The sequence below is a fragment of the Augochlora pura genome, chromosome 11 (genome assembly GCF_028453695.1).
Source record: "Augochlora pura isolate Apur16 chromosome 11, APUR_v2.2.1, whole genome shotgun sequence".
In the NCBI taxonomy this organism is placed as follows: Eukaryota; Metazoa; Arthropoda; class Insecta; order Hymenoptera; family Halictidae; genus Augochlora; species Augochlora pura.
In genome coordinates this window covers 13,459,085-13,484,047 of record NC_135782.1, presented here as the reverse complement: position 1 = coordinate 13,484,047, position 24,963 = coordinate 13,459,085, and the positions used below count along the sequence as shown (strand labels likewise).

The following is a 24,963-nucleotide window of genomic DNA, read 5'->3' as shown; positions in this document are numbered from 1 at the left end:
AGTACAAATTTTGTTATACTTGGAGAAATTGTTGTCAGGTCGTCGAATTATTTAAAAAAATCTTTTAAAATTTCACCAGTTCACCAAGCGCTCTTGCAATGCGGGCGTAAATATAATAATTTATTTGATTAAAGTTAAAAATATAACTTTCAAAGTTGCAGGTAGTAGCACTTGAAATTTACACGTTGGTATCCGTAATTGAATAAATTTTCGTATGAAATAAATGCCATGACGAATATATCTCAGCATCTGCTTAAAATCCATCTGAAATTTTAGACTGTTACAAAATCAATGACAAACACACGGTGATGAACTTTTCATCTTTTTAAGGGCACAGTAATTCGTTCAGAAAATGTACTGTATATTGTAATATAGAAATAATAGACTTATTATTTCATTTCTAATATGGTAATAATATGTTTCTACTTTTATTTCTAATATAGTAATAGTAGATTTATATTTATATTTTTTAATATAGTATTAATAGATTTATATTGTTATTTCTAATATAGAAATAGATTTCTATTTTCATTTCTAATTCAGTGATAATGTGTTTCTATTTTTACATCTAATGTAGCATTAATATTGTAGATTTCGATTTTTATTTTTAATATACCAATTATAGATTTATATTTTTTGTTATTATTATTTTTATTTTTTACTTTCTATTATTTTACTTTCCATAGAAATAATAAATTTCTGATATAAATTTATTTCTATTGTAGAAGTAATAGATTTATATTTTTTATTGTTTTTAATGTAGAAATATGCAAATACAACATTTTCTTATGTTTTCAATTAGACATCACTAATAATATAACAAAAGTCCGAATGTTTACGAATAGAAACGAAAGATTCGTTCTCGACGCAATGTTCTAGAGAAGATTGAAGTGCCAGCGAATCGAAGAAAAAAAAAACAAAGAATGGATAACAAGAGAGTCTAACAGAAGATTGAATGTTTCTAGAAGCGGACAGGACAATAATCGAGAACGTAATACTTGATCGCCGGTGAACGGGAGGAAACGAGGGAGAGAATCGTTCAAGCCGAGGGTTGGATGCTCGGTGTGAATGCAACTTAAATCGAATTCCACACAAAGGAAGGCATTCGATGGAAAAGAACCTGCAACGGGCCCGAGGCCCGCATCTCTTCCAGGTCCGAACCTAATTCATCTTAGGGCCCTGCGGTCGACACAATCACGTCGGATTTCACGGCAAATAACGGGCTACCGAGAATCTCGGGGAACGGAAGAGGACGATTGCTATATAGTTCACCGCTGCCATCGACGAACGTTTCACGACGGAGATTTTCCTTTTCATTTTGAACACTGTCAGTTTACTGTTATAAAATCGACAAATATGATACTGCCATTGAAAAACATATATATAATAGATAGTAATATTAGGGTGATCCATAAGTTCCAGCCTTTTTTATGCGAAATCAATAAATTTGTTGTTTAACCCCTTGCATTATAATAACAAGTCAGACTCCTGACGAACATTTCGTGCATGATTTAATAAATGTGGCTGCCAATCATTTCTATTAAATTGTAACAAAATTTGAATCTTCTGTCATCAAAATCTGGGAGTAGAAGTAATAGAAAACAAACGGGAAACAAACATTATCACGTGACATTAAGGAAATTATTAACACATTGTATGCGGGACACGTACTAGTACGTTTTCTGACGATTGATACTTGACACTTATGGTTGTTATTTATATATTTATTTATATATATATCAATATAAAATACGAAAAGTTGGTTAAAAAATTAAATAATTTTCGATCTATTGAGATTTAACTGAATAACTAAATTTACGCGTAAAACGCCCGCTTCCGGTACAATTCCGCTGCAAAATGTACCGGCACACAATGTGTTAAGAACGAAAAAGTGGTAGTCGAAGTAGTTCTGAAAGACATCGTAATGTAAGGGGTTAAAGTTGATTTATTCTGTTATATATGAACCGCTCTACATTATTACTTTCTTCCATCTCTCAAGGAAACCTCATTATGTCCTCTTTACAAAACAATTGAGACTTACTCGCAAAATATGCATCGAGCTGCGTTTTTATTTCGCATTCGAATTTCTCACATTTACCACGGAGTGAATTTTTTTAACAAGAGAAACAAGTAATAAATTTCCGTTCTTTCCTGGTTTTTGTTTGAATATCGGTAAAATGTAAATGTTACAATGATTTTGTAATTATGCATACAGATGCAACATCATAGTGTCTCGAATTTGGTCAGGTTTTGTCTCAAAAGACAAAGATAGAAAATACTTGTAACCAAGCAAGAAAAAGTATTGTACCGTCTTGCATTAATAATTGCAGTACCAGTAGATTATTGTAATTTTTTTAATTAATTAAAACGAGTCGAAACACGACGGAAACGCGCAACTAAATCTCAACTATTTTGGAAAAAGGTGATAACAAGGCTTCCTGTAAGATGAGAAAAGATAATATAACAGAACGGCTCATATATAACACGCCCAATAAATCAACCTTAAACAACAAATATCGTCTATGAATTTCGCATAAAAAAAACGAAAGAAAGAAACTTATGGGACACCCTAATAGTACATAAAACGCCATTGGAATCGTCGAAGTTGAAACAGATATCACCATGAAACGCCTTTAACTGCAGCGGAGTTAAACGCGGAGATGTTCGCGTAGATAAAGAAAACGAATAACGGCGTGCGCGAAGAGACGCGACGGCTCGTCCTCTCCGATCGTAAGGTCAACGGAGAAAGAGAGAGAGAGAGAGAGAGAGAGAGAGAGAGAGAGAGAGACAGCCGAGCACTTTCGATAAATGATTATATCGCGAAAGGTCCTCGTAAAAGTGCATCGTAATCGCGCGCCGCGATTTAATCCGACGCGATCGTTGAACGACCGCAGAAGTAAAAGCGGTCGGGTCCAGCATCAAGGACGACGTCAGCCGAGCGATTTTTAATCATACCCTCGCTGCGGAGACCGCGACAAAGTAAATCGTCGCGGACTTGCATTCGAAGCCGTAAATGACTCTCTCTTTCACTGATTTATGGTACGCTGCCGCGAGAAATCTCTTTAATCCGGCAACGGTTGCAATTTTCCAGAAGCGCCTGCCGAGAATGTGTATGTTTGAAATGAAACTCCCCTTTCCCCGACCAAGGTTGCTGCCCCCGAAACCGCTCCGAATCGATGCGACTCGCCATCTTGAGTACCATTTTTGGACCACGGCGAAGCGTTACGTTTCCCGAAATTTCGTTAACACGTCGCGAGATGCTGCGAAACTTTTTACAAATCCTCGAGATCTTTGATAGATTGAAAAATATTTCTGTGTTACCGTGAACACGTTGAAACGATCTAGAAGAGAAACAATTGTTTACGTAGTTCCTGATTCTTGTGATTAGTAAAGATTGTTTTTGTTGTACACGAAGATTCTCAGTCTATTAATCACAATTTTTTTAATCACAAGCCTATTGATCGAAAAATAAAATCAAATTGTTTCGCAGGTAGGACTAGTATATTCTAACAATACATATTTAATAGAAACAAATATAAATGATTAATAAGAAATACAATATATTTAACCGTGTATTCTAAATGAAAACACATCGTCCCTTTCAACAGTATCGATGAGCTTCGCAAGCGATCAAACTGATATCTTCAAAAGTCCTAAACGTCTGTTCATAGCTAGTTAAAAACTAAAATTACTTCGAAATTCGAAAGTCGAACAAACCTACGTTCGAGAGCAATTTACATAACCTCTAGAATTGTACATCCAGAGACAAAAGCCGCGTCATAACCTCGAAAAGGTTGGGAACAAGTGGCGCGGGAAATTCGAATCGGCCGTGCTTACTCACCTCGTGATCACGGCGACCGGACGAAGGCACTTTGTCGGCTAGTTCCTTCAAGAAGTTCTCGGCGGTGCGAAGGTCGTGTCGCTTGCCAGACCCGTCGGCGGTGTCGTCCGGAACGGGATCGTACGACGCACTTTCCCGGCCGATCAGATCCCCTTTCACCTTTTTCCCTGTTTGCCGGTCCTTCTCAAGGATCTCCGGCTCGCTGGAGCACTTGTCGAAACTCGAAGCACGTTGCAGGATCGTCGGCGAGCTCGGCGTCGACTTCGAGAAGCCGAGCTCTTCTTTCAAGCTGTTGTTACCGGTCCTGTTGAATATTCGTGGCGGGTCCTGGTCCCGGAACGTTCTGCGCTGTCCTTTCGCGATCTCGCACATTTTCCTCGGTTCTCGCCCTCAACGGCCGTCCAACGAACTCATGTTTTCCCCCGCGGCGGTTACGCTGGCCTCGGCGACCTTCGAAACCATACGCAGAACATCGTTCGAAATTTGAAATATTTCGGTGGACGCGACGCGGTCGGTGCAACTGCCGCTTTAGATCTCTCATGTTACTCGAACGCGATTCGGTTTATTACAGACTAGCTTATGCCGGTTCTCGTTTCCATAAATTGCTATTCATTTCGGTTCCTACACCCGTGTCCCTGTTTTCAGAGATCCGCAGACATTTGCATGAAGATCTATACACGAGCTACGTGGAATTTTCTTGAATAGCTACTGCGAAAAAATCTCGACGCCGAGAGCACCGTTGGCACTTTGAAATCATTGAAAATCTTGCCGAGAATGTTAAGAGGTTTCCGGTGGGTACACTCGCCGCGGAAAGTCAGTTGACACCAACTTCACAATAATGTTTCGTGCAACGCCAACTGGTGGAAACGTTGGAAGAATTTCAAAATACTTTTGTATTACCGTGAACGCCTCGAAACGGTTAAGAATAGGGATAAATGTCTACGCAGCTTCAACAATTAACAAAGACAATTTTTACTGTGCACAGAGGTCCGCGGTATACTAATCATATATAAATAATTTATTTTACCGATTTAGCAATACGATATTTCTTTCATTATCTCAAATATTTCTATCGAGACGGTCTCATAACCACAATTCTCTAGCGTTTGTACTTGCATCGTTTGTTGGAACATATAGTTGGTCACATTGAAAATCTTCCAGTATCATATCTTTTTTAGTTTTGTTTATAGGATATTATAAACAAGTAACTGTTATAACCTGTACAGAAATACTCTCTCCGTACTTTATTTAATGATTTCATGTGTAAAGTTTCTTGTAAAAATATATAAATATTAATGTCTCCAATGACATTATCGAGACAGAGGTCACACTGAAAGTCATCACATGTAGCATTCGGGGATTCCCTTAACTAAAAAATGTACTGTCAATTGTTTTTTTTAATATCATCTTCTTTATTAAGTGTCAGGTTATGTTGAAGAACACGTTTTAAAAGTTTTTAGTGTAAATGGAAAATAGAAAAAAGCAGAGAACGATAAAAAACGAATACTTGTAATTTTTCATTATAATCAAGAGATTTCCCAAAGAGGAATTACAAAAATAGTAAATGAAAGTTGAACTATAATGCAGTGTAGTTTAAAAAGATACTTAAATAAAAATCATGTATTGCAAACAAGACAAAAAAGTACAATACGAAAAAGAAGTCACAAAGGAAAGTACACCAAAACTGCTGCGAACATAAAAAAGTATTTTAGAAAAAAAGTTTATAAAAAAACAAAATCAAAAGATTGGAATGCAATTCATAGCTTTGTTTACGAATTATTAACGATAAATAGTGTCCAAACCAGCAAGTATGAGAGGCGAGCTCGATTGGTGCAAAGCAGCCGAGATAACGAAAGAATGAGCTTGGCGAACCGAGCTCGCCATGCATTGGTCAGCGTTTTTCGTTAATAACTCATTAACGATATTTCGAAAAATATTTGTAAAGGAAAAAGTTACTTCAAATGACTTCGGGAACCCCATATTTCCAGATTTCATCCGATTTATGAGACACCTTGTATATACCTAACTCAATAGTATATGTATAGATCTAACGTATTCTTCATACTTAATCTACATATTATACGTATGTATATAGAATAGATTATTTATGAATTTTTGGCAAACACGAATATTATAGTACAATTCGCTATAGCGAACACATTAAAATAATTTATGGTGTTTTATGAACACAAACACAACACTTGTATAATTGTCCTACAGTTATAAAAACTCTACCTCAATCATCCGATTTAAATGTAATCGAAAATATATGGCACAAATTAACAATTAGAACAAGACAATATCATATTAACAACAAGAAAGGCCTACAAAATGCATTGTTAATATGATAATGCCTTATTCTAGTTTCTAATAAAACTAACAGATTAAAAGCTGTTGAAAATACTACATCCGACAAAATATTGAATATATAGGTAATTTTTAAATTAACATTTAAGTTTTACAAGTAAAAACGAATACACGGCTTAGATTAACGAATTAAAGGCTGTAGAAAATATTACAGTTACGACTTTTAGAGTAACCTCCGTTACGTAAACGTCACTGAAGACAATATTTATTCGTTCCTACAGGAAACTGTATATTATCTTGTACACGAAATCTGTAAATAAAGTACATGAAATATTTCTGTCCATATTATAACAGTTATTTGTTTACAAAAGATACTATATAAACGAAACTAGAAAAGATACGATGCTGGACAATTGTCAATGTAACCGACTGTATGTTTCAATAAACGGCGCAAATATAAACACTAGAGAAATGTCGTTATGTTACTACAACTATTGTTATTACGATTGGTCCAAAAAGTCATTTTTCTCCAATCCGAATATCCGATTCCTCTCGCATCCAAATATCTCGTCGAACAAGTTCTATTACACGATGTCGACGTACTTTCCGCGGCGAGTGTACATACTCGGGTAACGAGCTGGCACTCGACGATTCAAATTCGACCAATGACAACGCGCTATCGATAACGAGATTAGAGACTTGGTCCTGCACGAGGAACGTGGTCATGGACGCGAGCTCGAAAGATAAACCATCGGAGAGAGGAAGTTCCGCGAGTTTCGGGGCATCTGCGGCCATCGAGACCGCGATCAGTTCGGTCGACAGGGCCGATATACTAACCGGTTTGAAACAAGTGTGCCTTCCTAAGGACAGAGCCAGCCTCGTTTCACAACGCACGACACTTCCGCGAGGTTGAGAGACGCGAACGGTACTATCTCGCCAAGGGCCAAACGAAACGACTCATGCGTCATACGGAAGGACATCTGTTGCCCTTTTTCCTCGACCCCTAACATACCCTACTTTTCTCTCTCTCTCTCTCTCTCTCTTCTCCCCCTTTTCCCACCCCTTCTCCTGACCGCCATTATACTTTTTACTATTTTTATTCCCCTTCGTCCCTCTGATGTTTGGCGCATTAATTTCGAACATAAATTGTCTCGGATCAATGATTTATTTCCGACTATTTGGGTTAGGTTGGTTTCGTATCGCACGTTACAACAGAAGTTCCTCGTATCGACTACTGTTAAAACGCTCGTGCGTCGATCGATCGCGAACTATGTACTCAACGCCGGTCATTCGTCCATACGTCCGCGAGATGGCGGACATTTTTATTGCTTCCGTGCTTGCGCACATTTTCACGAGCACTTCTGTCGATCCGAGGGAAAAAGCTTTCGTGACGAAAGTTTATCGGTTTTCTGTCGGCTGGGCGATGAAATGTTGAATTTTGAGAAATCGTTACTTTGGCGATGGAAACTCGAGGTCACCGTGATTCTTTTAAATGGCGTAGCATATACTTTTACTTCTATAGTTGTAGCTCGTGTCTGGGCAAGTTCAACGAACTGTTACACGATGACCTTCGTATGTCCTTGAACCGAGAAATTTGAGCTCAGCCAACGAGGGTTGACCACAGGTGGTTTCGTTAATTTATCTTGGCCGAAAGAAACAATGTTGAATGTAATAATTAAGAAAAAGATTCTATTTTGTGAAATCTTCGCAAAAATTTATTTCAAACAAATGTAAACTTCATAATTACAACAAATAATTATTTTAGACAATAATGGGCGAAATAGATATGCGGTCTGAAATAATATTTTCAAATAATGTTTTTTAAAAAGGTTATATAATAGTGATTATGTATTAAATAACATGTCATTTGAAATGATTATTAAAATAATGTGTATGGCTTCTTGTATGCCTTAATTATTCAATCGACAGCTTTTATGGAAATTTGCTTACGTTTAAATCGTTTCGTTTACTCTTTAAGGACATTTTATTTTTTGCATCGAACAGGAAAATGTAATTACCTGCCGATGGTATTTTTTTATAGATTATGACAGGAAACGATTCCAAAGTCACGTCTTCCGGCTTATTTCCATCGTTTCACAATGAGACTTTACGATTGGAGATAGAGATTCAGCGGGACTTTATGGTTCCACGCTTGGACGAGACTGATGGTATGACTTAAATTTACACACTTTACGTAAGCGTGTTTCTTGTAAAAATGTTGATCGTAAAAACGTACGAAAAAAGTCACTTAACAATTTCCATTAATAAAAGATGAGTGTAGAGCGTGGAAGCTATTAAATTGTGCGACTATAAAAAGACTTTGTACTGTTACACGCGTGCAAACTTTTGATTTAAATGCGCAGTTAATAGGTAAATAATTACTCGTCGAAAATATATGCAGCTAATTTGAATTGCGCGTTAGTTTCAACTAGTAGTGAGATATTTTCTGTTTCAATAATGTAAATAGCATAAATTTCTTAAAAAATGTTATAACATTAACACATTACCTCTTCTTCTACCCAAAACTGTGTCCTTATATGAAAAATAGTTTATAAATTTTATTCACAATAATATAGATTATATTAAAAATATATTTCTTAATTTCAACGCATATTTTTCAATTTTTATTTATTATGAGGTTTACTTTATTAATCTATTCTATTACAAATAAAATAGTATCCGCATTTATACAAACGAATTAACCAAAATCAGAGATATTTTAGTTTCATCTGGTTAAAGTTAAATTGTCTGGCCTATCTTAAGAAAAACATCTTAAACGAAAGAAACATTGTTTCGACTGTTTGACCACTTTTAAATACATCCTTCCTGTTAACTCTACCGGTACGAGCGCGCAACAAGTACGCGAACGTAGATTTGCGTTGCATAACGGATCAGTAGCGCCATCGCGCAGTCAGTTTTCTGAATTACGTGACCGACGATATATCGAATTTATCAAGGCTCGGACGAGTCGGATGATATTGAAATAACCGGTAGTGCTGGCTTTAACACTGCCGTGGACTCGTTCCCTTTCGTGACCCCCTCTATATTGGAAAGTAAAGTTCGTTAGAAGAAATATGATGCAAGCGAATTTTTGGAACTTGGTGACCACTACTGTCAGGGTGAGTTTTAAAGAACAATGCGTACTGATTACTGTAGTCGCCCATTTATCTTCATCCCACACTTTGCCATTCATTTTGGAGTCATTTCGTAACATTTTGAAGGACAAACGATTTTGCTTCGTATTACTCCGAAACAGCTAGCGAACCTCTTCTCCTGTAATCTTATCACCTTGCTAATATCATTATCGAACGTTACGGCAGCTTAAAATAACTAGTTAAATTCATTGTTACTCCTAAAAGCTTCGTTAATATTACGCTTCAAAAGGTTATGTCACCTTCATTTTCATCTTTCATTGTATATACCATGTATAATAGAAGTAGAAGCGTTCGGGATTTTCTCGATTAATTGGCAACTTCTTTTTATTTCTCTGTTCTCCAGCCAGTATGCGTCAAGCGTGTCATACCAGGCTTGACAGCTGCACAGCAGCGCAGGTATGCCAGCACCTTGGACGCAGATGTTGTGGTAATAGGTGGAGGACCCGGTGGTTATGTGGCATCGATCAAAGCTGCCCAATTAGGAATGAAAACAGTTTGCATAGAAAAAGGTGAAACGTTAGGTGGAACTTGTTTGAACGTCGGATGTATTCCATCAAAGTCTCTTTTAAACAATTCACATTACTATCATATGGCGCACAGTGGAGACTTGAACAATCGTGGTATTGTTGGTAAGTTTCCCATTGTTTCATTGTCATAATCTATTGTTATTGTCAATAACAATTACTGTTTCTACTTCAGTGGAAAATGTAAAACTGAATCTCGAGAAGCTGATGGAACAGAAACGCAACGTAGTAAAAGCTTTAACCGGTGGAATTGCTGGTTTGTTTAAAAAAAACAAAGTCGAATGGGTAAAGGGACATGGAAAGATCACTGGTCAGAATCAGGTCACTGCCCTTAATTCTGATGGCTCTGTTGCAAGCACTATCAATACCAAGAACATTATCATTGCAACCGGCAGCGAAGTCACTCCATTCGCTGGTATAGATATTGATGAGAAACAAGTTGTCTCTTCCACTGGTGCTTTGTCGCTAGAACAGGTGCCGAAGAGGCTTATTGTAATCGGTGCTGGAGTCATTGGTCTAGAATTAGGATCTGTTTGGCAGAGGTATATTTTCTTAACTGCACGAAAAGTTATAACATCTTTAATACTTGCATTCACTGTGTAGATTGGGCTCCCACGTAACCGCAGTGGAGTTCATGCCAACCATCGGCGGAGCGGGTATCGACGGCGAAGTCAGCAGTACGTTACAGAAGATTCTAGCAAAACAAGGTTTAGTCTTCAAATTGGGCACCAAAGTAACTGCTGCCAAGCGTAGCGGCAGCGAAGTCATCGTTTCTGTTGAAAACGCGAAGGACCCCAGCAAAAAGGAGGATATTCCGTGTGACGTACTTTTAGTTTGCGTTGGTAGGAGGCCGTATACCAATAATTTAGGGCTCGAGGATATGGGAATCGAGAGAGACGAAAAGGGCAGGATCCCTGTAAATAGCAGATTCCAGACAGTAGTACCTTCGTGAGTACTCGAACTCATCAAATCAGCTGTCATTGCGCCACTGAAACTAATTGAAAATTACATGACCGTAGGATATTCGCCATCGGTGACTGCATTCACGGACCGATGTTGGCGCATAAAGCCGAGGACGAAGGAGTCATCACTGTCGAAGGCATTGCCGGAGGTAATACATTGGAAAGCTGGAGTCATGATTTGTAAAATGATACTGATCGTGTCAACTGTGCTCAGGTGCCGTCCACATCGATTACAATTGCGTACCTAGTGTAATATACACGCACCCCGAGGTCGGCTGGGTAGGTAAATCGGAGGAGGATTTAAAGAAGGAGGGCATCGCGTACAAAATCGGCAAATTCCCACACATGGCGAACTCCAGGGCGAAGACAAACCTGGACACGGATGGTTTCGTGAAAGTATTAGCCGATAGCACTACGGATAAAATCTTAGGCGTTCATATGATCGGTTCGGTGGCCGGTGAACTCGTTAACGAAGCTGTACTCGCCATGGAATACGGAGCAAGCGCGGAGGACGTTGCAAGGACGTGTCACGCGCATCCGGTAAGCATAAGCGCGAAATTCTATTACGCATGCCCATTGTTCTGAATACTTCTAACGTTTACTATATTCCTAGACATGTGCCGAAGCTCTGAAGGAAGCGCATCTCGCTGCGTATTTCGGCAAGCCCATCAACTTCTAAACTTCTTCTGAAAAAATAACTATTTGGAGAGCTGCTGCTCCGTACTTCGACTCGTCGTAGCCTTTTATCTAGTCTACGCTCCAAACGTCACGTCGCGCTGCCACTGCTAGCGCGTAGGTTTCACTATCGTTTATCTACATATGAACGAACAAGTTGTAAATAAAACTGTAAAAGAATTTATGAAAATACTGCTCCTTTTATATTAGACTTACCTCAGTTTCTTGACTTATTGTATTTATTATGAATAAATTCATAACCCATTACATAAGCGTCCAAGACCGATGCCTCGTATTTTGCCAGCGCGTGGTCCATCGTGCTACCAAAATAATTCCTCACTCGGAGCGATAACTTTTTTTTTCTATTGTTGCGTCACCCGTGTCCCCTTGACCGATTTTATTGGACACGTTGCTCCAATTCTAGTTCTCAGCAACCTAATGACCTTGGAGTTAAGGAAACGCGACCTTGACGTAAACTCCTTAATGAAATTATTCGCTTCTCTAAATGAAAGAATTCGTCGTTTGGAAATTATAATTTTCGGCAGGAGGGGCATTTAAATACGTTTGATTAAATAAAAATCCTATTGATCTACAATTCATTATTTTTATTCGAATATAAATTTATATTTAAATTAAATATATTAAGAGCGGCAAGATCATAATTTAATCACGTATCTTTATGCAAAATAAAAATTGCCAGCAAATTCCACATTCCTTCCATTGGACTTTGTCAGAAATTCATATGCCGTTTAATCACAATGAACGAGTCGTCGTTAATTAATATTATTCATATTCAAAGTCTATCCGATACCTTTTCGAATGAACAAAGAAACAGAGTATAATCGGGATGACTAACAAGAACGGGAGAATATTACACATTTTGCGTAAAGAATAATTTATTATTTACATGCAAAACGCATGGAAAAGTATAATCGCTATTCACAGGTGCTTCGCTACGAAAATCTATCAAAACACGACTCCACGAAACTGTTAAACTGTTATCAATAGTATTTCGCATTAATGTCACTAAATAATAACTAGGCTACGGATCTTTGTGCGAAATCAAAATTGTCCACATTAATCGCAAGAACTAGAAACCGGACAAAAATTCTTTCCTAAAACATATTTTCTCAATAATCAAAATCGAGAACAATAAAACGACATTATCGAATTCTTTCGATCTCCGAAATCAATCGAAACAGCCCGTGGTCCGAAAAAATGTTGAATTGTTTGTTAAAAAATACCAAGATAAATCCGAACGAAAATATTCGACAGAAAAACGATTTATTGGGGCCCGGTCAGCGAACAGGTACGGTCCTGAACCGCACGTGACCGGCGCAGAAGCGGCGGCGTTGCCGGCAGTCGTCCGCGGCTCGTCGTGGCCATCGGCAACGTTGCTCGCCGCGCAGCACAGACAGAGAGAAAGAGAGCGAGCCGCAAGGGTGGCACTTGTGCGGCAACACACACCCAATGTTTGTGTTTTCGAATTTCTCGTGATACGGAGAGAGAGAGAGTGGTTCGTGGCCGTTTGGCAAGGCATGTAGCGCCGTCGTCGGGCCGCTCGAGATGTGGACGACCACGAAAACAACGAAATACGGCGTCGGTGAGTGCTCGTAGGCGTTCGCACGTTTTCGTTACTCTCGCGGATTAACGCGCGCGCTGGCACGCTGCTGTCCGAGAGCCCGCTACGATCTGTCAACTGTCGGCCGCGGTGCGCGATCGCTCGATCATTATCGCAGACGGTGATCCAGCGTGACGGGCCGCCGTGGTCCTTGTTGACAGACGGCGCTAGACCACGGTGCGGTGGTACCGGCGCGAACGTCGTATCGTACCGCACCGCCGGCCCGCAGTGCACCGGAAGCCCTTGTGTGTCAATGATTTTAACGAGCGTCTTCGGACGACTCGCCGCCGCGCGATCCTGCTCTCGCCAGTTTCCGTCGCTCGCGAACGTCTCCCGTTCGTCGTCTGTCGCCCGTGTGTGAGTGCCTTGTCCTCACGCGTACGCAGACAACAGCGTCTCGCGTGCGTGCTCCTCGCCCGTCTGCACGAGTCCCGCGACTCTCCCATTCATGCATTGATCGTGCGTGCACAGCCACCGCGAGAGCCCCCGAAAAACCACGGCCGTCTTCTCATTTCGAACGCGAGACTTTCTTTCCTTTTTATTTTCTTATTTATTTATTTATCTATTTATTTATCTATTTATTTATCTGTTTATTTATCTATTTATTTATTTATTGGGCTCCAGAGCTCTTTTATGCAATATACATAGATAAGATCGAATTTATCAAAGTAGAACAACGAACGCCTGATGTGTGTACTTAGTTACGATAAAATGTTAACTTCTATGACATCGATGATTTCGAGAGCCGATTGGCTCCACATTTATTGGTGGTACCGGAGAATAAATCGGTATCACCGCTTAATGAATTAACATGATCACAAATGCCTGTGACAGTGTCCAAGAATCGAAGTCTTATAAGCATGAGCAACGGACAATTGCGCATTGCACGTGGGTTAATATTAAAGTTTATAAGACCCAGAAAAGAAGGGCAATCGACGATGTTGTTTATAATTTTGAAAATGAGTAATATGTCCGCCACAATGACTTCACGGTTGTTTAAAGAGTGATTAGTACAGGTGCACAGTTACGATCACAGTTAAGCATCGGTCTTCCAATTATTCCAGTTGCGAACCGCAATTATTGATGCTGTATTCTCTCTATCGTTTGAATGTACTTAGCTTGATAGCATGTGTTTAGCTTGATTATAAAGTGTTCGGAAGCGTGTTTAGATTTCTGAAGTCCTTGCAAAATCGGGTAATTAAACCTGGCGATCTGTTAGATTGATTAACATTGTAAGCTATACGTTGTAGTTATAATACAAGAAAGTTTGTTAATACATAGCATGTTCACGAACGTCGTGAATTATAGTTCGTGTTTCGTCTTCAAGTTTATACAAGGTGTGTAATAGGTTACGATGACGGGACAATTTTGCAAGGTTAAGAAATAATTATTTTTGCGCTATTTGCTTAGTTTAACTATCTTGAAGTGCAACTTGATCTCGAATGTTTACTATCTTCGTATATATGTTTATAAAAAAATAGTAGTCGAGCTCTAATAAAAGTGATAAATAACAGATGATGAAATCCTTAATAAAAAGATGATAAATAGTAGAGGTTGTAGAGTAGAGCCTTAGGGAATATGCGAAGCCGCGTGTATGCGAAAAGAAAAAGCACTGCATACTTTTATCATTTTTATACGGTTTTTACCATAGGCGTCATAGCCATGACTGCAGGTTGCTTCTGAATCCAAAATAATATAATTTTAGTAAGAAAATAGAGTGATGAACTGAATCGAAGGCCGTTTTAAAATCATAATAAATCGTATCAATTTAGTGTTTACTATCCAACGCGTGAGAGACGTAGGAATTGCATATGGTTAAGTTAGTAGCATGTATCTTTTAGATATAAAAAGCCCAGGCTTAGCGAGATATAATTTTCGATAGTTGATCCGATGTATTCTCAAATATTTTTGCAAAGATGTTTGTTTTAGAAATTGGTCAATAATAATTAACGATCGCCGATTTGTCCGCAGTTTAACAAATTTGTTATTAACCAAGTTTTTCAAATCTTTGGAAATTTTCCAGTAACTGGAGAATTGACAAAAATTAGCCACGGAGGACGAAACAATATAAAGTAACATTTTTAACCTCTTCAGGGACACTGCCACGTTGGTTTTCTCAAAATTATGATTATTCCAAGTATAAAGAAAATGAGAATCAGTTGAAAAACTATTCGTTAGAATATCCCTCAGCAATACCGAAAAAACCTCACCGAATGAAATGAAATGAATAATAAATAAAAAAGAAAGAATTAAGGAGATCGTCCCCTACTATAAAAATTCATCCTTGAAGGGGTTAAATAAAAGTAGGTGGCGTTATCAGCGTTACCCACATTTCCTATTCACGCTCGACTGTTCTGAAAACGTCGCCAATATTTATTTCTATGTTGTTTACTAGCAAATCATTGTATTTACGGCTTGCGTTATCGAGTAAAGAACAGTATATAGTAGTATAGAATGAATTTGTCCGAAGTATACGATAAACGATCCGACAATCTTCTGGTCAGATTAAATTGTTCTTTCTCGACCTTTTCTCGTTTGAAGAAATCGTGACGCGAGACGAGGGCTCGCAGCAATTCGCGAGCCATCGACCAAACGAAGCAAACGTAGTTAACGCCAGTTGTTTTCTCATTTCGCGCGCGATAGTAGCATCAGAGTACGGGACGTAGGAGCTCGACGATTGTTTCGGTGTGGCACGGTGCCGTCTCGCACGATTCGGAACAAATACTGTCACGTGACCTTACGCGAGTCCCGCCGAGCATCGACCCCCACAGAAATCTGCTTTCCGTCGATGCCGGCTGCGCCGCGCGTCCATTAATTTTTCGCACGCGTTTATCCGTAGTCGTAGTCGTCGTCGTCGTCGTCGACCCACTCTCTGTCAGCTGATCCTTTTCTCCGGACCGCGTCGTCCCATCTCTTTCGACGCGGCGCATCCTTCGTTCACATCCGTTTCAATCCGTTCCGTCTGGACCGTCTGGCACACACGCGTGCACGCGATAATGCTTCCACGTCAATTTTCCCTGGGCCTGTTTGACGGCCTTTAAACGGAAACGGCTGACAGCCGTTCGTACGTACGGCCGAGCTTTTCGCTACTTATTGTCTCCCTTAGGCCGCGGCGGAAACGCTTGCTCGGGTCCACCGGCCACCATGGACTGACCACGGTGATTCGAGTAATGTAAAAAAATATCTTTTATCTTATTTGTTTATAATACAGTCATAATTCAGTTTCTACTTATTGCAACTTATTACAATTATATTTTCTAGTTATTACAACTGTTACAGAAGATTTTTATTTTATATAAAAATCCACAGTTTACTTATAACTGTTGCAGCTTATTTTCAACAAAATAAAACAATTATACCATACATAGTTTCTAATATTTTGATCAGTTAATTTAGGAATGTTTTTAGGTTTTATTAGCGTAGAACTGTTTAAAAACAACAAACGGCTTCTTCGAAAACTGCGCCAATTTAAAAAGAAAAAAAAACAGTTCTACTCTGGAAATGATTTCTTTATACGAATTGCGACACAGCAGCATTTCGATTGCTGTGCTCCCGTTGATATTTGAAGCGCCGTAAACGCGACACCGAGAACCGAAGTGACACAGAGTGGTAGCCGATAACGGAAATGAAATTATCGATCGTATTTCACGTGAGCGCGTAAGTGTTTGCCGGTTCTTATTATCGTCCTTCGCTCGTAAAGGATCGATTGCCACTCGAAACCCGAAATTACCAATTAAAAATCGTATTTACAGTCGTTCGCGAATATCTCCAACGACCGCGTTACCGCGGCGCAATTTTTTTTCGCGAACGCGAACGGTCTGGAAATGTTTACAAATGATTAAACCGTGGCCGGCAGCCAATCAAATTGAAAGTCCACAACGGGAAATATGCATCGTGCGCGGGATCAACCTTCGCGCTGTTTTCGTCTCTCTTCCTCGCTCGAGAATTTCGCGCGATTAATTGACTACGCGGTGCATTCCTAACCTGTGCGTTACATTTTTGCGATGTCTGCACATTCTTGCGGCCCGCTCGTTCCACGGATCTCGCCTTGGAGCTCTCGACAATTTAATTCCTCAATTTTTCTATTGGAACGAAATTATGTTTACCATGCGTTGTTATTTAACACGTTGACACCGACAAGGGGTTAATCGCCTACAATAAATATTGGAGTGTTCCATAAGTTCTGTCCGTGCCACGCTGTGTATGACCTCGAAAGTATGTTCGATGAAAATCCGCGATATAGGGGGCGCGGGATGGTAGATGTCTAGTATTCTGTCAAAATATCGATTACAGTTAACAGATACATTAACCGTTTTGGAAATGATGTTTCCTGAGAGATCGAAGAAAGTAATAGAGCAGTTCATATATAACACAATAAATCAACCTTGACCTCCTAGGCACGACGTGCCACTATAGTGGCTTTCGTGAATGTTTCATGCTTTATTCAACTGCTTTATTAATTATTACAGTAAATGATTAAAGTGAAAGTGCGTATGTACAATTCACTAAGAAAAGAATATATGTAATTAATACTATAATAATTAATATACACTATACACAATGTGCTGATTATTTTCTGCAATTACCGTCGAGAAGTAAATGCTGTGTTTCATTGCCAGGACAAAGGCAGGTAACTGTGGTTTCTCAGTGACAAGTACGTCAGCTTCTCGGGACACCTTACAAAACAGTTTGCGTAAAGTGCCCGGAGGCGAACGGGAAACTCCGATGCGAGAAATGCGGTCGTCGAAGTGTCAACGTCGAATGTCATCCGCAATCTCTGATTCTACCGATTAAGCGCACTATTTATCGAACATCGATCGAAGAAAATTTTTGATTCACGTTAGACAGCCGGAGAAGATCAAATATTTTTCGAACGTTGCTTTTCTATTCGAACTTCATAGTAACAAAATAATATATGTATATAAATAAACAAAATTATATATAAAAATTATTACGTATAAAATATACAACTGAGAAGCTCGAATTTACTTCGGTACAGAGCGTTTAGGAAAATAATTTCGATTGTTTCATTTCTTGTCTAAGGTTTTTCAATTGCTTTTTAAAACAAAAACTTTTTAAAACAATAGTTTTATGCAATTAAATACTTGAGTTACTTTTGCGATGATTTTCCAATGATTCATAAGGTTATACATTATTTTGTTAGGTTACGTTTAAATTCGGTAATAATGCATTTCGAGGATTTTTTAATATGTTGTCAGGATGCAGATTTCGAATAAACTGTCGATCTGCATTAGTTTCTGAGATATTTGTGAAAATTTGTCAAACCTAACCTAGACCTACTCTATGATTATAAGAGAGATTCGAAACAAAGGAGTATCTTCTGTTGCGAAGATAATTCCGTCCGAACTTATACGAAATATCTGTTCCCATAAAACTTTTACGACAGTTCTTTGGAACTTTTTCAATAAATGTTCTCGTGGAACAGATACTTCAGAATATAGGTTAGGGGAATAAATACATTAGAATATGGGGTAGTAGACAGATACTTTAGAATACATAGGATAGTGGTAATAATTATAGTAAAACTTTATATTTATCGAATAAGACATATTAAATCGTTTTATTCTTCCATTTTGTTTATTCGATAATAAATGAATTTCCTACAGAGTTGTATGTTAGTCTCGAACGTGAATATCAAAGTTATGTATGATCATTGATTTTTGTTGTTTCCTTTTGCGTTTATCTTTATTTGTTCTTTGTTTGCAACATGATAATATCTTCTTTAAAATTCAACGTAGCTAAATCAACTTCAATAAAGATTTAAAAATTTAAAAAGCGAAGGAATATAATAAAACATAACAAAATATTTCGAATATAGTAATAAGAATATACTGAAATGAAGTATAATAAAAATATATTGAAATAAAAAATAATAAAACTATACTAATATAACGAAAATATTTCGTTTCTCGTTAAATTGATTAAAATGCTTATTTTAATAAATATTTGCATTGCTTCTCGACGCACGAGACAGACATAACCTGTCAAATTTGACTCTGACAGTGAGATCTAATACAGTGATCTCCAACGCGTGATTTCAGAAGATTAAATCCATCTGGAGCCTCGCGAATAAGTCAAATTCGAAACGTGAGCTTTTCCACGGTGCAATAAGTCTTCCGCGATGTTACGGAATAGTGAATGAATCTACCGGTAGACGAGACGCTGAGGTCCGCAATCTACCGAGACAAATTTTGCCTTGCAAATCACCTTCAGCACTATTACCTCCGATCGTTAATCACTCGAGAAAATGTCTCGTCTAGAGCTGCGGAGCGCAGCTAAATTCACCGATCTACCTACGGTCGTTCTAACGCAGTGTTTCCCAACCTTTTTTTCCGACGACGTCCCACCTGAACGCCTCAATCATCTCGACGCCCCGCAGTGGGCCGAATCGTAAATTTCATCGTGACGTCATCTAAAATATAAGCCATCGACATGCAGTCTGAACTACGTTATTTAGTCATTTTTTGTCTTGATATTTCGAACTTAATAATTGAATATGATATTTATTTCGTACATTATGCTTTTCCAGATAATTTAACTCGTAAGTTCGTAAAGCATTTAATTTTGCGGATTAAGTACGTAGAAATAACTGTGTCGAATAATATTATATACAGAATTATAGGTTAAATGTATAACAATATGGAAATGTGGGATACCTGAAGTCATTTGAAGCAACTTTTTCCTTCACAAAAATGTTCTCTGATGCATCGTTAACGAGTTTTCAATGAAAAACAGTGACCAATGAGAAGCGAGAAAAGTTGGCGCCAAAAAGCCGAGCTCGGTTCTCATTGATCAGTATTTTGCGTGAATAGCTCGTTAACGATACATCGGAGAAAATTTTTGTAAAGGAAAAAATTACTCGAAATGACTTCAAGTATCATTGCCGTATTGTTAAACATTTTTACAACACCCTATATAATACAATAATCTTAGTTTAAATTACTGTTCACTAACAGGAAATAATACTTCTTATTATAGAAAAAACAATAAGACAAGGTCAAAGGTAATGTTCAAACCATTTAATTATAAAATTTTTTATCGACTATAATCCGTGATCAATTTTATTAATATTTTCATTTCCATGAGCCATGGATATTTAATAAGCAACACAAATTAATTAGATATCAATATATTCGATTCGACCAACTATGCAACCCCTCTCCTCTTCCAAACCATAGAATAGTGAACTGTACTACGTCCAACAAGAACTGCCACAAAATGTAAACAGAACAATCACATGATCGGTGTTGCGGTTGCAGCTGATTGGACGACGATGCTCAGGGACGAATTTTAGAATACCATCGTCGAGGGTCCTTGTGCGCAGAGTATCCTCGCAAGCGTCGCTCGCTGTTTATATTTAGCTCTGTTTATGTTATATTTTGCTGATCACATTTTATTTAGCTGTTTATATATTGTACCAGTTCTCGTTGAACGAAGTATAGTTCAAGATTAATGATCGGTGCTTCGAATGAAATAGACACACACGTGAAACTGTTTTCAGCTCGATTATCGCGAATGTTGTGCGTCAGAACTCGGGGAAATAATAGTTATCCGCATTAGCACGATCCTTGAGTTTGATACGTGCTGCAGAGAGTCTTTATTTCCTTATCTCTATCTCAAATCTCTTGCGACATTCAGGCGATCTTTTATTTCCAGCGACAAGTTATTTACAATAGTGGTGCCATGTTCAATTAAATATGACGAAGGAAACGGCAACAATAACTAGTGTAGACTACACGTTTCGTATAGTGCAGGTGAGATAGGACCTAATACCGCGTCTGTACACTTTACTATATTTTATTGTAATTTATATCATTGGATAAAATCCCGTAGTAAAATATAATAATATAATATTATAGTCGCAGCAATAAGTACATTTACTTTAGTTTGCATATGAATCGTTCACTAGGCAAATCTCTCCATAAAACAAACAGTGGAGAAATGCGATGAAATAATGTACATTGTTTCTTTTAAATTCCCTTTGTAAATTAAATTCAAATATACATATATTTTAGAATATATAAATACAGATGTAGCTTTCATTTGACGGTATATAAAATTAATGAAAAAGAATAGCCAAAAAGTAATCGTCGGTAGTGTTATACTTTTTGTGTGACTGGAGGTTAATCGATTAGTCAATCGATTTAGCGAGTGAATGTCTCTAAACAACAGAAAATGGGCTTGCAATAATTAAACACATCAAATAAACATACTAATACTAACACATTGAGGTTTTCCTTGTCCTTCTAACTCGTTTTATATTTTGATAATAATTAATATTAGGGTGTTCTATAAGTTCCTTTATTTTTTCATGCGAAATCAATAGATGATATTTGTTGTTTAAGATTGATTTATCGTGTTACGTATATTACTTCTAATATTTCAAAATAGCATCTCTGATAATTCCCACGGTTTGTATCCACTCTCAGTCCCGGTTTCCGACCGAAAGCAATAAAAACACGTCCCATCCGTTTCTCCCCGGAACGATAATCGATTTTCCATGGGAGTCTCAGGCAGTTTCACGAATTATAGACGTCTGCCGTTTCGAATGACTTCATTGCGCCACGAGGGCTATTATATTCGTCTCATCGTCAGGTAGATCTTCATGACAAAGACTTCGTTAAGAAAAAGAGAAAGTTGTTGGACCGTGAGCTACGATATTCAACGAGTCTAACCCGATGATCTTAATCCCACAATTATCTTGTAACTCCGTGCACCGGTTTAAAGTACACTCGCGAAAATTTGACCGTTAACCGCTCAACACGCGATAATCTTCAATCAGGTGTACAGAGTGTCCCGTCTAAATGTAAACATTAGAATATTTCAGAAAGGGTTCGAATTATGAAAAAAAATATTTTTACGAAACTTGTTTGGTACAGTGAAGCACGTTGCCTGGTATTAATGTTACTTTTGCGCGTGCAGTGGTAGAGGAGATTTTAACGTTATGTGAATTTTTCTAAATAGGACTGTATGTTTTTCTTGCGATATTATAATAACAGGTCTCGAGATGAATTCAGCCATCTGCTGTCTGACACCATTCCTTGCAATAATTCATAAATGATAACAATTAGAAAATTCTAATTTTCTTTTGCGAGAACATCATTTTTCGTAACTTGAATATTCTCTGAGGTATTACGCCGTTTGTATTTAAACTGGACACCCTGTGCAGGTCATTTCAGTATTACAAATCAATTTTTAATGTCCGTTGTCGCAGCCAGTTATATGTATCTGAAAACGGACGTTTCGGCATACGACAATGTAAACTCGTAACTCGAGAGCGTTGAGAGTCCTAATCGCGTAGATAGCAAGAGAAGACTTTTATTTTCCTTTGCTCGTAACGATCCGAACGTTTCCGACCGTGCCTGAACGCGTATCATGTATCTCAAACAATACACATACATATTACACGGCAGTCTGCTGCGAGTTAGTTGGTCCTAACCTAATACCTAGGTAGTAGTCTTTTTATTTATAAAGAAGTTCTAGACCATCTTTACTTAAATAATTATTGTTATATGGAGTTATACATGACCCGAATAAAATTTTATTCGAAGAATTAATTCCAATTATTTCTCAAGTAAAATTTATAACATAATATACATATATTAAACAACGTTTGAAAATAAATAGATATTTACGTTGGGACTACACTCTACAATAGGCTATCACTTATTATACCACTCCACCTGCAGGCATTGCTCGCAAACATTTTGGGGCATATTTTTAACGATAAATTTGAAATATTACACGATGAAAATATTCTTCGCAGAATTTGTCTGAATTATTTCTCGAATTTAGTCGAATAAAATTTCAATTATAGAATATACTCGAATAAAATTTTAATCAAACAATTGACTGATAACGTAATTAAAACAAAACCGAGCTCCGTCCGTATATTTCGCGTGGCAGGCAAATTATTGTAAGGTCATTAAAAATCGGCGGGAAAAGAACGGTGGAGGAGCCAACCGAGTGTTTTTCTTTATCCGGGGAATCTCGTCGAGAGCACCTTGACGGTTTCGCTAATTGCGAGCCGGGAAAGCCCGGAATTGCTCGCTTCGATTCGTCCGGCGGTGGCTCTGTGTCGTCGTCGAGCCTTCTACGCCGTGAAGTGAGGCGCGATTTCGAGTTCTTTTCAAACTACATTGGACCGTTCCGTTCGCCTCCGTAAACGGCGCTCCGTTGATAATGGAACTTGTTTCCGGTGACGATTTCTCAACCGCCTGTCTCTTTTCGCCTCGCCGGGAAAATTGCGTACAATTACGTGGCGGGCTGAAAGCGTGCCTCGAAAAAAAAAGAAATAGAAGAAAAGGAACGCGTCGCCATTTATGCTTCTTTTCCGGTGACACCTCCTAATGGAGGCTCCAGAACATTAAAGGGAACCGTTCCGAACCACCGACGCCGCAACTCGGGGCTCTCGAGGGAAACGATAGTGCCACGAATCATTCGAGCTTTGTTGCGGCAACGCAACGTCATTAATGCTGTTATTGACACGTAAAACGATCCTTCTGCGCCCCGAATTTTTCGCTTCTTTGTTTTCGCATTCCTTGTCCGAAAAACAATTTTCTCAGTTTTACTGCACGTTGTGAGCGGACCGAGGATTTTTATGCGGAATAAAAAATTGCGTTAGATTGCAATAGACTAAATAATAAGTTCTTATCTTCTTTAATCAGTTTTATAAATAAAAAATGAAAAATGAAAAATAAAAATAAAAACATTGTTCAGTCAATTATTAAAATTATCATAAACATAAAATGTATAAATATTACGTAAATATATAAATGTATAAAATTTATAACAATTAGTACAGCAAGACAATCTTGCTGTATTTTGTGTGTACAGTTGTTGATCTTGCTGTACTTGAAGGAACAGCTTTCAGTTGAAATTAGCTGGGAAGAGTATAAGAGGTAAACAGCCTCTTTGAATTTGCGTAGGAAAACCAGAATTAGCATCGTGTTATTTGCTGTTCTGTCATGATTGCAGAAGCGCGACGTTTCCTTTTTTTGTTAATCCTCTTGACGATCCCCTCGCAGAAAAAAAGCATTCGTAATTACATTTGCAGACGTAACTTCGCTACTTATAAAAAGTGAACGCATTTTAAGGTTGAATAATTCCTGGTGTGCTCGTCGTCGCAATGCCGGCCACCCGTGTATTCCAGAGGAAAGCTGTCTCGCAGGAAACCGGATTTACTGGCAATTACTGGACTCCGACTGTTTATGCTAATCCCAGGTTATCCTTAATGCAGCTAATTCAGTGCTGCAGGAACGGAGCAAAGATCCCACTTCTTCCCTCGTTTCTATCTTCATTTTCTGATACCGTTCGAGTGGGTTAGAATCACAGTGGCGTAAACCGGATTCTTCCCATTGTGAGCAAATGTTCCCATTGTGAACGAGGGTTATGGTTGACAAACGTGAGTATTTGCTCACCGATAAAATTGATCGTTTACGCTTTACCGATCGTACATAACCTTGTCATGGGAACCAGTAATTTATTATCCATTATTGAAGTAAACGTGACAGATTGTACTACTGTAAGTTTCAATATTATTACATAATTTATTAAATATTAGATATCTTTCGCGATTAATAAAATAAATATTGTTCAATGTTAATGTTGTGAGAAGTATTAAAATGTTAACAGATTGTATTACTTATGATAACAGAAATGTTTATGACTGAATGATCGGCCAGTAAAGTATTAAGTCTTTTTAACATTTTGATATGGATGACAGAATATCCCAAAAATGTCTAACAATCAAAAATGATACCTGAGGTTATTTTAAGCAATTTTTTCGTTTACAAAAATTTTCTCCGACGTATTGTTAAGGAGTTATTCACGAAATACCGTGACCAATCAGAAACGA

General features: G+C 38.1%; 3 protein-coding genes across 9 annotated transcripts in view; 2 read left to right on the top strand and 1 right to left on the bottom strand.

Annotated features, from left to right (window-relative positions):
- The window catches only part of LOC144477250 (uncharacterized), a 111,329-nt gene that overhangs the window by 64,623 nt on the left and 21,743 nt on the right, over window positions 1-24,963 (bottom strand). For 2 of the 3 annotated variants that reach the window (XM_078194825.1, XM_078194827.1), the window contains exons 1-2: window positions 6,986-7,366; window positions 3,842-4,291 (exon numbers count right to left, since the gene is read on the bottom strand). In XM_078194825.1, coding sequence (XP_078050951.1) covers window positions 3,842-4,213 — 372 coding nt within the window. In that variant the 5' untranslated portion in view covers window positions 4,214-4,291; window positions 6,986-7,366. Of the gene's footprint in view, window positions 1-3,841; window positions 4,292-6,985; window positions 7,367-24,963 lie in introns of those variants that run through there. The other variant, XM_078194826.1, reaches the window with a different exon arrangement.
- LOC144476989 (dihydrolipoyl dehydrogenase, mitochondrial) lies at window positions 9,107-11,751 on the top strand. The gene is made up of 7 exons (XM_078194367.1): window positions 9,107-9,267; window positions 9,647-9,932; window positions 10,003-10,369; window positions 10,431-10,775; window positions 10,847-10,938; window positions 11,004-11,329; window positions 11,403-11,751. The coding sequence occupies exons 1-7, from the start codon at window positions 9,223-9,225 to the stop codon at window positions 11,466-11,468; spliced, it is 1,527 nt and encodes a 508-aa protein (XP_078050493.1). The 5' UTR covers window positions 9,107-9,222; the 3' UTR covers window positions 11,469-11,751.
- Spg (dedicator of cytokinesis spg) overlaps window positions 12,838-24,963 on the top strand; it is a 135,477-nt gene continuing 123,351 nt past the window's right edge. For all 5 annotated transcript variants that reach the window (XM_078194822.1, XM_078194821.1, XM_078194818.1 and 2 more), the window contains exon 1: window positions 12,838-13,067. In XM_078194822.1, the coding sequence (XP_078050948.1) occupies window positions 13,031-13,067 (37 nt within the window). In that variant the 5' untranslated portion in view covers window positions 12,838-13,030. The remainder of the gene's footprint in view (window positions 13,068-24,963) is intronic.

Excerpts from the sequence above, each read along its gene's own strand:
- LOC144476989 (XM_078194367.1), top strand. The coding sequence starts at position 9,223 with ATGATGCAAGCGAATTTTTGGAACTTGGTGACCACTACTGTCAGG. Across the intron at positions 10,370-10,430 it reads TTAGGATCTGTTTGGCAGAG|ATTGGGCTCCCACGTAACCG; the intron begins GTATATTTTCTT and ends TTCACTGTGTAG. Across the intron at positions 10,776-10,846 it reads TTCCAGACAGTAGTACCTTC|GATATTCGCCATCGGTGACT; the intron begins GTGAGTACTCGA and ends ACATGACCGTAG.